Source organism: Pyxicephalus adspersus, chromosome 11, assembly GCF_032062135.1.
Source record: "Pyxicephalus adspersus chromosome 11, UCB_Pads_2.0, whole genome shotgun sequence".
In the NCBI taxonomy this organism is placed as follows: domain Eukaryota; kingdom Metazoa; phylum Chordata; class Amphibia; order Anura; family Pyxicephalidae; genus Pyxicephalus; species Pyxicephalus adspersus.
In genome coordinates this window covers 46950500-46962588 of record NC_092868.1, presented here as the reverse complement: position 1 = coordinate 46962588, position 12089 = coordinate 46950500, and the positions used below count along the sequence as shown (strand labels likewise).

The following is a 12089-nucleotide window of genomic DNA, read 5'->3' as shown; positions in this document are numbered from 1 at the left end:
ATGCACATGTCTATAAGATAGCATAGGAGGCACTCTAAAATGCCTGCAGTAGGAAAATGATATAGCATTTGAAGGAAGACAATTTGTGTGATAGTGTGTCAATAAAATTTATTATAATGCATTCAAATTGTAAGCTTCTCTCGGCAGGGTCCTTCCCTCCTGCTGTCTCTGTCTGTCATTGGCAACTCCTATTTAAAGCACTGCGCAATATGTTTGTGCTATATAAATAGAGGTTAATTTTAATAATATAGCACTGATATATTAGGTAGAAATTTACAGACTCAATAGTCATGTCATTAGGAGAAGCTCACATTCTTAAACCTCCACTATAATTATAGCCTAATGTCCCTAATGTAGTCTGCGGCAAGTTTTTTAAAGGAAGATAATAAATTAACCTGTTTTTGAGATGTGGGAGGAAACTTGCATGAACATAGCAGAACATACAAACTTCAGATGGTCACCTAGCTTGGATTTGAACATAAACTGGTTAGAATGTTTTGTGGCAGTATTTAAAACAATTTCCACCAACTACACGCTTGTAAAGTTGTGGTCACTCTTTAAATACCATTACGTTGTCTGTGTTTTTTAGGAAGCCATGGATAAAAGCATGGAAAGCCGCGAGCACCAGTACATTCTGGAACCAGTATGCACATCGGCTCTGTTGAAGAGAAACTGCTCTAAAGAACCTTTGAGGTCCAGACAACAGTCACGGATAGAGTGTGATATATGTCTGAAAACTATACCACTCACTTTGTCTCAGGTAGGGCAATAAATAATCCTTACCTGACATCCCATCATGGTTTACACCCACCATAGTGTATAGTTAGTGTTAAGGTGACTGCTGAGGCCACCGTTATTTATTTTTGTGTTCTCCGGAAAAAGTTCAACAACAGTTTAATAAGGCTTTTTTCATCTAGGCACAGTATCAACAAATTGTGGAGTTTGTTGATGAATTTGACAGGAAGGAACAACAGATGAAATTCAGGAAATGGAGACCGAAGGTCCCAGTATCAAAAAAGTAAGACTCGCAAAGGGAACAAATAATTTTTTTACATGGTACAGTAGAATATTGTATAAAAGTTGTGAATACATGACGCTCTTGTTTTCAAATCAACATGGCAGCTGTAAAGAATGGTGGCTTTTTGCACTAAACACAAACTTGTCTGAGATCCGAGAGCAGAGACGCAGACTGAACCTGGACTTTCTCCTCCACCGAGCTCGGGATGCTGTGTTTTACTGTGATAAACACTACAGTCGCCTGAAGGGAATACCATTAATGGCTGAGGATGAGGTACTAAATCTCGTATGTTCTTGTATAATTGCAAAAGGATGTTTCCACAAATTCATAAAGGTTTATGTGAACCATAAAAATGAACATCTCCTATTTGCTTTCCTTTGATTTTTTAAGCATCCCATTGAAAGTATTTCATTAATTTTGCTTTAGGTCTCATTGAGACTGTTGTACTAAACACATACACATTCCTGTTTGCATTGCAAAATACTTTTTTTTAATAATCTGCATCTGGAAAGACATTTCTTTTTTGTTTTTTACTGTGTTGGGATTGTGTTGTGTTTGCATTTTTGAATATACTGCATCCCGCAATTTTATCTATAAACACCTTGTAGTTCCTCTGATTTCATTTACACTTCTGTGGCTGACAGAAAACAAAGTATGTGACAGAGAGGTGAGCCAGAGGTGAAAAAAACAGAACCATGGCTTCTATAAAGTGCAGTGTTCTCCCCAGCCCCTTTTAGCTGGGTGCACCACCCAGCACTTTTCAGCAACCACCCAACTGTTTTTGGGTGGTTACTAATGATTTGTGTCACAATACAGGGGCTGCCACCGCCTACAATTTCTTCTCACCCAGCTTTAAAAAAATTCTGGGTTGAGCACTGAAATGGTTTAATACAGAATACCCCAATGTGAAGATGGAAGCATACCTGGAGCTGTATGAAGGGCATCATTGGTACAAGCATAACATGGTGACACACTTTTTGTGGATGGAAATTACGAGCCAAATTTTTTTTTTTTGCCAGGTTTAGTTTTCTGGGACGATCTATGATTTGTAGTGGAAACAGTCACTGCAGGTCAGGGATCTACATCTAAATCTGTTGGCAGAGATAATTGTTTTGGCCATTTATGTTGAAATGGTTCATACCCCTTTTCTTTTGAAAAACTGAAGTCTACTTTCAAAATAATGTAATTTTATAATACTAATGTCCAAACAATTTATGTTGTGTAAGTTTTATTGATGGGCTCTTTTCAATATATTAGAACTACACCTAATAAACTAACATAGAATGCAATATTCTGTCTCTAGGCATTGTGCTAATTTATTTGTCTGATATTTTCCAAAATACTACTTTTAGGCTGAGCTGGATCGGATTGAGGAAGAGCAAAGTTTTGAAGAACTGAAAATTTTACAGCAGCAAGTCCATGACCGCTTCAGAAGGCAACAAGAGCTGGCAGAGGTCAGTAAAATTCACTTTGATAATTTGATCTTTCATCACTGCTGGAAACTGATTGGGATGTCTGCAGCATTTTGTTTTCACACTGTGTATCCTGCGCTCTATATGTGTTTTACCAGAACTTCCTTTAGTCCTGGTTGAACATATGGACAAAAGCCAAGACATTTTTCCATGGTAAAGTGCAGATGGTCTGTTTTACTTTCGGTTATGTGAGCTGCATTGGAAAGACACCGGTTAGTATTTCAGTCCTTCTGTTGATTCTTTATTTAGCTATAAGTGACTAAGCCATTACTGAGTGACTAAGTCTTTACCTAGGCTTATTGATATTATTTATTACACCGTATTTATATAGCGCCATCATATTATGCAGCCCTGTACAAAGTCCATAGTCATGTCACTAGCTGTCCCTCAAAGGGCTCACAATCTAATGTCCCTACCTCAGTCATATGTCTTTAATACAGTCTAAGGTAAGTTTTGGGGGGAAACTGATTAAACTAACAACATGTTTTCGGGATGTGGGAGGAAACCGGAGTACCCGGAGGAAACCCACACAAACATGGGGAGAACCTGCAAACTCAATGCCGAGATTCGAACCTGGGACCTAGCTTTGCAAAGGCCAGAGCACGTACCTCTGAGCCACCGTTCTGCCTACTTTTATTCTACATTATTTGATCTATCTTTTGGCAAAAAAAAAAAAAAAAAAATGTACAATTTAATTTTTATTTTCTATCGAAAATCAAGTAAGAATGTTAGGGGGTGTTCAGCGAATAGGCAGATTGTTAACACCTAAATATTTGATTATTTTGAATGGAGATCTGTTTACTATAGCACTCAGCTTCTATTTTTATTGCTTTAATTAATTCTATTCTGTAATTAAGCGCATGAAGACTTAAACAACATCTTTGTGTTCATACAGAGTGTTAGAGAGCCTAAGGCGGATTCAGTTGGTAGTTCCCCTACATCCACTCCAACTCGCAGCCAAAGCAGTGGAATGCTGCAATACCTCCAGTCCTGGTTTCCAGGATGGGGAGGTTGGTATGGAAATCCACAGGAAGCTAGAGAAGATATTGAGAGGTTGTCACAAGAACAGCAACAAGAACAAAAGTCCTGGGACCCAGAAGATATCCTGGGTTGGTTATTTTTTTTTTTTTTTGTTTTATGGTGAAATGTTGACATGTTACAAATGTTCATCCAGTATAGCTACATTTAAGGTTTTTCACCCTCAGTTGTAACCCTTGTTTCAATATATTATACTTTTATCTTCAGCCCAACTTTGGAGAATTTCCATTATCACCACCCTTTAACCCCTATAACATAAAAAGTCCTTGCCTGGTTATGCCCTGCCCTTAGCATACATGTCAACTGCAACCTCTTTCATTCCTATGGATAAGGCTTTTACTCCCCTGGATGGATGAGGTTGCCATTATTATGTTTAAGTGCAGCCCGGATGACAACCATGGCTCTTCTTAAAAGGAAAATGCCTAGAAAAACTTATGCAAACTCCACATTTAAATACTGGTTGCCTGTGTCTGCATGTTGATGTTTATGGATAGTGCATAGTGACCAAATAATTTTCTCAGTGTCAAAATAGCCAACAAACAAGGTTCTTAAACGTGACTAGATGTTTTTTTCCAAGTTCCATTGGCTGAAAGTGTTTGCTGTACCTTATAGATCTTCTCCCCCATATCAGAAATTAGTTGGGTCTGGTGACATAATTTAACATTTGCTCTATTAAACATAAATGATAAATTTATTATTAACACATCTATTATTTTTTCTTCAGAAGCTGATGACCTTTTTGACCCCACTTCTGACCCTGCAAACTTAAACACGTTTACAAAAAGAGATCACATGTTTGCAAAACTTAACTTTCAACTAGAAGGTGGCACCATTACTCTCCTACACAAGGAGAAGAACAGTGCCCCCTTGAGGGAAACTGCCTTTATTCAGCTGGAATTCTCAGGTAAGCAATCCTATTACATTGTTTCCTAATCCATTACCACCTGCTATTTGTATATTAATGTTCTCGTAAATAATTCTTCATGCTGAGAGTAAGTATTCTACTGAGTAAGTATTCTACTTCTTTTGAACAGCTGGCATTGTCATTTTTGACAGCTGACATTGCGGTGCTTGTGGGATCAGGCTGTCAGCTGACGTCTTCCTTCACTAATGATCAGGAATCAGTTTGGCATAGTGATCACATTCAGGCTGGAGACTTTATTCACAAAAAAAAAAAGCCTTACGTCTTCAGATGGTACACTTGCATGAGTTATACAGTTGTACACTTGTATAATTTATAATTAATTATTCTACTATTATCATTTCAGGGATGAAAGTCAGGGTAGAGTCTTTGCCGCGGAGAGATTCTTCCTTTTTAATGGTTCAGCTGGGTGGATTATTCCTCCGAGACTTGGCTACACATGGGACCATATTTCCTAACCTTGTCTACCCTAATGCTGTAGGTAACTTGGTGTTTGTTTGTCCCTTTCCATGTATATTTTATTTTTGACATGGCAGTTAGAAGATTTAACTGATGAAATGTCTTGTAAAATATTTCCATAAATAGGGGGCCTGATTTATTAAAGCCCTTTCAAGGCTGGAGAAAAGACACTTTCATCAGTGAAGCTGGGTGATCCAGCAAACCTGGCATGGATCTTGTCCAGGATTGAAAACATTTGCCAACAAATAGCAAATTACTTTTAGGAAATCCATTCCAGGTTTTTTGGATCAGCCAGCTTTACTAATAAACTGAAAAATTAGTTATTGTTTGGGTAAATCTACCTTGGATGATGGATTTTTTTTTTTCCAAAAAAGTTGGTGACAGCGAGAAGATAGGAGGTACTTTGAACTGCTTAAGGCCAAATGTTCTTCATACAGGGGTGCCAGAGCAAAGAAACATTAAACCATCAATCTAAAATATTATTACATAGTCTCTTTATTATCCAGACATCTTCTCTTTTTAGAAACTGATTCTTGATTGAACTGAACACTTGCTGATTTCATTCTTCCACATTTAGTGTATTTACTTTTCTCATTTCTTCTTTTTTTTTTTCAGCAAAAAGAAGTGTCGTGTTTATCCCAACCATCTACTGTACACACGGGACCGGCCGACTTCCTCAGTCCAAGTATCTGTAAGTTCCCTATTTGTTCCCCTTTGTCCTTAAAATGTCTGTTTCAAAACAAAGTTTTAAATAAACTAAATAAAGCTGAGCTGCATCCAGTTTTACATATAGAGTGAAAAAAATTTCAAATTGTCAGATTATTTTTCTGTCTGATACTTCATTGGCAGAGCATTACACTCAATTCCTGTGATATTATTGCAAGAACAAGAAAGGGGAGAAATTGTAATCTCTTAAAAAGGAAGGCAGACACAGAAATAAAAACAATATTTTAAGTTCCAAAAGGTTTGTTCTTAAGTTGACTTTGTGTGTAAGTTGGAACAGGTACATTATTTTAATAAATGCAATTAGGACAGATGTTTGTCTCAACATATTATAAGGCAGCGTGGTGTCAGTTACTGTATAAAATCCTCACTGTGAGTTAATCTCAAACAAAGCAAAAAAAATACTTTATGGAACCTAGACAATCGTTAACTTTGATATGTGTGCTGTGCTTTGATATGCAAAAAGAAAAAACTGCAAAGTTTGTCTTGGTCATTAAAGAGTTACAACTAAATAATTTCTTCTGCAAGTCATGCGAACCACCCCCTACCCCCCCCCATCAAGCCTCCGTCCTGCACGTGAGTGAGCAAGTAAGCCCTGTTCGTATCTAGGAATCATCCGTATGTCGGATGTCCTTTCCTTGTGGACTACCTGTATACTAAAATGTGGTTCAAATTTTTTTTGTGTCTCTAGGACAGACTTTCTCTCTTGTCTATTCAGCAAATCACAGGAATATAGACAGCAATAGACCTGTCAGAGGCTGTAATCTTTGTCCTAAAAAAAACTAAAACCACTGACAGTTAAAATATATTTTTTTACAATGGGTCTAATTTATTTAAGCTCTCTAAGACTGGAGAGGATACACTTTCATCTGTGAAGCTGGGTGATCCAGCAAACCTGGAATCCATCTGGTTCAGGATTCAAAACATTTGCTAGCAAATACCAAATAACTTTGAAGAAATCCATTCATGGACATCCAGCTTCACTGATGAAAGTGTATCCTCTCTAGTCCTGGAGAGCTTTAATAAAGCAGGCCCAATGACACTGGCCAAAGGGTTGGATATGTAAAGTAATTTATCTAACTACAGGTAACAATCTCAAGATAGCATATAGGGTTGCAGATAATTATGTGAATTGTTCTATGGTAAACTAAAAATGCCAACTAAAGCTGAAATCTGGCAAACAATCGACCAGTTGCTGGTTGGAGAGTTTATTGTGTGTTAATGTGATTTATTATTTGTTTTACAGCCACTACTGGGGATAATCCTGTATTTAAAATGCTGTATGAAAAAAATCCACTGCACAGTGTGTTTGAGAGGCGACTTGAAGTCAGCACAAGACCTCTAAATATCATCTACAATCCACAAGCAATAACTAAAGTGGCAGACTTTTTTTACAAAGGGAAAGTTCACAGTTCAGGTAAGGTTTAATGTCTTTTCAAACTGTCACATCAACTGCTGCATCTTCAAAAACTAACACTGACTAGCAGACACGAAATGGTTCATCTGAAAAACAACCATATGGCTTTACCTTGTCTGCCTAGCTTCTATAAAAAAAATAATAAAACTTTAGACAATTAAAATAAATGAAGACATAGTAATGTGGCCTATGTTTTGACTGGCCCTGCCACCATTTTATGAGCATGTAAATATGCTGTAAATTGCAGGCTGCAGGGTGACATTGCAAAGTATGGTGGTTTACATTACCTGTTTTAAATTTTACCCTATTTTCCCATGCCCATGAGTTACTGAATGTGGATCCAGTTTAGTATAGTCTTTTTTGTCAGGTTCTTGCTTTGTGTTCTGCATTTCCTGAGTTTTCATGCACTTCTTAAGACAAATACAATTTTTTCTTCTTCCTAATGCAGGCTTTGGGTACCAGTCAGAGCTAGAGCTAAGAGTGGCGGAAACTGCTAGAAGACAGTACAATAAACTAAAAATGCAGACGAAAGCTGAAATCCGGCAAACAATCGACCGGTTACTGGTTGGAGAATTTATTGTGAGTTTGTTTGGGAGTGCTGACAATTGGAAATTTAAAGTTTGCAAAAAGTTAAATACTGACCTGATCAGAAGGTCTTATGCCAAAAGTAATTAAGTAATAAGGGGGATTCATCTTTGTGTTAACCAGTGTCATCTAATTGGTTCCTAGGGATAAATGCACACATATCCCTTCACACATATATACAGTTAGGTCCATATATATTTGGACGGAGACAACTTTTTCCAATTTTGGTTCTGTACATTACCACAATTAATTCTAAATGAAACAACTCAGATGCAATTGAACTATAGACTTTCAGCTTTAATTCAGTGGGTTGAGCAAAAAGATTGCATAAAAAAAGACTTTTTTTAACACAATCACTTCATTTCAGGGGCTCAAAAGTATATTGGACAATTGACTCAAAGGCTCTTTCATGGGCTGGTGTGGGCACGTCCTTTGTTATGTCATTACCAATTAAGCAGATAAAAGGTCTGGAGTTGATTTCTCAAGTTGTCTCTGTCCAAATATTTATGGAACTAACTGTGTATATTTATATATAGAGCTCAATGGGTATCAGATTATATTCACAATGGATGATGCATCTTAAATACAGAATCTGCACAGTTAAAATAGCAAACAGACTTAATATATACTGATTTATTAATAGGCTCTCTTTTTCCTCTGTGCAGGAGAACAGTAGGCGCTGGACAATACGCCTTGATATCTCTGCTCCCCAGGTGATCTTTCCAGATGATTTTGTATGTCAGGATCCGGTTTTAGTGGTGGTTGATCTTGGAAGAATCCTGCTTACCAACTCTCATGGTATGAATCATTTGTGTCTGCTTACGTGTCTTGTGAGCTACTAGATTGTAAGCTCTCCTGTATCACTGTCTGTATAATTCTGTCATTTGCAACCCCTATTTAGTGTACAGCGTTGCATAATATGTTGGCGCTATTTAAATCCTGTTTAATAATAATAATATAGGATCGAAAATCTGTAAATGTCCTGTGTGGAAGCTGTAAAAGGAAAAGTGTTCTGGCATCCCTTAAAATATGTGTGTTCATCAAATATCAGTAAAGTGTTGTTACAGTACGTCACAATTACACATTTTTACAAAATGTGTTGTATAAAAGAACACATCCTTGCCACTCCTTCATGTTCTTTGCTGATCCCACACAGCCAGTTTTAGGCTAGCCCAGTAAACTGTAAGAAATGCAAAGAATGTGTTTGATTCTGAGAACTCGAAGAAACAGTATTTATATTTCTCCCTCTAAAACAATCTCTCTCTAGTTTCAGAGAAATAAATCTTTTTCTGTATGAAAACACTTAGTGTCCACATCTACCACATAGCCCTACCAGTCCTTTGGATTCAGAAAAATTTAAATGTGCATTATTCATAAGTAGCTCCGTCTCTTTTGCATGATAGGCAGGTCTGAGTAATACAAAAGCCAGATATCATTACTTGATAGTATTGCATATATAAAACGTATGATCTGAAGAATTATTTAAAGCAGTATTTCTCTTTTTAACACGGGGGAACCTTTCAAATAACTTTCAGGTCTTAAGGGAACTACCTACTAATAATATTATATCCATAGCTCACAGTAAATTAGTGTTGTTGTGAGTAGCAGTGACTGTTACATTGCTGGCCAGTGGAAAGAATGTCACCCCTACAGACAGGCAAACAGATCATTGGTATCAGTTTAACTGATTTTGTTCCACATGGCACCCTGCACAATGTTTTGTCACACTTTTAAATATAGAGAAAATGTAACCATATTTGTTTTTTTATTTTCTCAACAGATCAAGGAAAAAGAAAGGTCATAGATCATTTATCTGCAGAAACAAATGATTTAAGTGATGAAGAATACAAAACCCCTTTAGCAACACCAACAAGCAGTCCCCCACCTGAAGCTGAGACAAAATCTGGGTCTGAAACAGCTAGTTACAGTGGGACTGAGTTGAGTGAAGAGCAGCTAGAAGCCTACCTGCTGAGCAATAAAATGTATGAGAAATATTTGTTGTCTTTTAAAGATTTGCAGATCATGGTTGGACATGTAAATGACAACTGGAAGCATCTACAAGATAATGAAGTTGGCCCAACTCATGTTGTAGAAAAGTTTAATGTGCACCTACAGTTGGAACGTAGATTAATTTACACATCTGATCCTCAGTACCCCGGTGCAATGCTTTCTGGGACGTTGCCAGATTTAAAAATTCATATCAATGAAGATAAGATCTTTGCTTTGAGAAAGTGTTTCACAAGCTTGGCCAACTCTGAAAGCAAGACGTCTGATACAATGCTTCTTCGGAAAGAGAAAATATTCATGGATACCGAAAACAATGGAAGGATGAAGGATTCTGTGATGAATTTGACTCAAAGCATCATCACCCTGGAACAGCATACTCGTGAGGTTCTTGTAGAGTCCAAGCTTCTCCTAGCTGAATTTAAAATTAACTATATGCAACTTGGTGTCGAAAGCTGTGGCCGTTACATTTCTCTTCTCAAAGTGTTTGGCTGTAATGCCCATTTTGTTAAACGACCTTACGATGTAGAAGTTGCTCTGACTGTTCATGGTCTACTTATGGTGGACACCATGCAGACTTATGGTTCTGACTTTGATCTTCTGATGGCTTCACACAAGAATCTTTGTTTGGATGCACCAACTGGAAGTCTTCGTGACAGCAGAGCACAGTCACCAGTATCTGACAATGACCTTTCTCCATCCGGTACATTCACATTTAAAAATAATTGTACTTCCTTGGAAAACATGAGCCTAAAAGATCAGGAATCTCTCATCCGACTTGAATATCAGTTTGTGAGCTCTGAATGTCCTTCAATGAACTTGGACAGTTCTCTACAAGTAATGACTGTCCAGGTCAACAATTTGGACATCATCCTTAATCCAGAAACCATGGTAGAACTTATTGGTTTTCTTCAGAAATCTTTCCCAAGAGAGAATGATGAGGCTAGCCCTCAGCCTCTGAAGGCCAGTTTAAAAAATGACTTTACAGAGCAAGAATTTTTTCAGTCAACGTATGAACAGAACACACAAGTGGCAATTGACATTCACAGGTTAAATATCCTGCTATTTAGGACAGTTAATACCCCAGATGGTAGAAGTAATGGGAAAAAGATTGCTACAGCTAGCATTGGTGGTACTAAGGTGAATGTAGCGTTAGGGAGTAGGTTTGATGTCAATGGCTCACTTGGTTGTCTCCAACTTATGGACCTTGCCCAGGATCCTTCGAAAAACCAATATGTGATCAGTATAGGCAACACAGCTGCTTATGAAGGTCTAGGATGTGATTCTGAAGTTTTTGAAACCATGTTTGCTAAAAGAGACTCCCAATATAGTTTAATGGAAGCTTTGAGTTTTACTTTTGTAGAAAAATCCAAAGAAGAATTTTCCCTTAATCTTAAAATGGCATCTTTACATTATAACCATTCAGCCAAGTTTTTAAAAGAGTTGACTTTATCAATGGATGAGCTGGAAGATAACTTCCGTAACATGCTGAAGACTGCAGCCTCAAAAGTTTCCTCTGTGCTGGCCACCAAAACTGCAGAATACAGCGAGATGGTGTCATTGTTTGAAACTCCACGTAAACATCGGGACTCCATACAGTATGAAGCAGATGAATACGATGGTTTTTGTCCAGCCAGTGCCAAAACAGATACAGTAAAACTCATTTTAAATATTAATATAGAATCTCCAGTTGTTTCAGTTCCCCGTACTCCTGGTAGTACAGAACTTCTTGTTGGACACCTAGGTCAAATATTTATTCAGAACTTTGTGTCGGATGAGGATCACTCAAGTAGTGACCGACTTCAGGTTGAGATCAAAGATATAAAGCTCTACTCATTGAACAGCAGTGTCCTTGCTCATAAAGAATGTCGACGTTCAGAATCTGAATGTTCACGATCCATGTCAGGCTCAGCAAGTGTGAGCAGTCAGGAAGAGGCACATTTTACCCGCCATGACTTTTTTGAGTCTTTGCAGAAGAATCAAGGTGAGTTTTATTTTTAACCTAATTCAGTAGATATTTTTATTAAAGTGGAACTCCATTTTGGTATTGTTTAAATGCTATGAGATTGTTTTTGTACAAAGACTGCTGCCAAGCAATTGGCAAATATTTTTCGTATCACACAATTTGGTTAATATGCTTGCAGAACCTGACAAAGTATTATCTCTATGGGACCTAAATCATTTGTTTGGTATGTTTGTATGTAGGAAGGCTGAGGGGAGCTACGCAAATAGGACCTTAGTTGCCCTTGGACCAATATTTATCCATAGCTTTAGGCTCTTCTTTGCTGCTGGAATCCAATCACAGCCATGATGGTGGATTACATTTTCTTTTATCTCCCCCTAGCGTTCTAATTCTGTCCAAATCTCCATGCAAAAAGTGTTACATTATTTTTTGCATGGAAATTTCTTTTACATTTTTGGCTATAATTCTTAGGCATAACTCACCAAAAT

At 37.5% G+C, this 12089-nt stretch overlaps 1 protein-coding gene across 2 annotated transcripts in view; it reads left to right on the top strand.

Annotated features, from left to right (window-relative positions):
* VPS13D (vacuolar protein sorting 13 homolog D) overlaps nucleotides 1-12089 on the top strand; it is a 135553-nt gene that overhangs the window by 12699 nt on the left and 110765 nt on the right. For both annotated transcript variants that reach the window (XM_072426241.1, XM_072426242.1), the window contains exons 8-19: nucleotides 590-760; nucleotides 918-1018; nucleotides 1123-1291; nucleotides 2371-2472; nucleotides 3386-3599; nucleotides 4253-4432; nucleotides 4797-4927; nucleotides 5525-5600; nucleotides 6879-7049; nucleotides 7498-7628; nucleotides 8300-8432; nucleotides 9415-11622. In XM_072426241.1, the coding sequence (XP_072282342.1) occupies nucleotides 590-760; nucleotides 918-1018; nucleotides 1123-1291; nucleotides 2371-2472; nucleotides 3386-3599; nucleotides 4253-4432; nucleotides 4797-4927; nucleotides 5525-5600; nucleotides 6879-7049; nucleotides 7498-7628; nucleotides 8300-8432; nucleotides 9415-11622 (3787 nt within the window). The remainder of the gene's footprint in view (nucleotides 1-589; nucleotides 761-917; nucleotides 1019-1122; nucleotides 1292-2370; nucleotides 2473-3385; nucleotides 3600-4252; nucleotides 4433-4796; nucleotides 4928-5524; nucleotides 5601-6878; nucleotides 7050-7497; nucleotides 7629-8299; nucleotides 8433-9414; nucleotides 11623-12089) is intronic.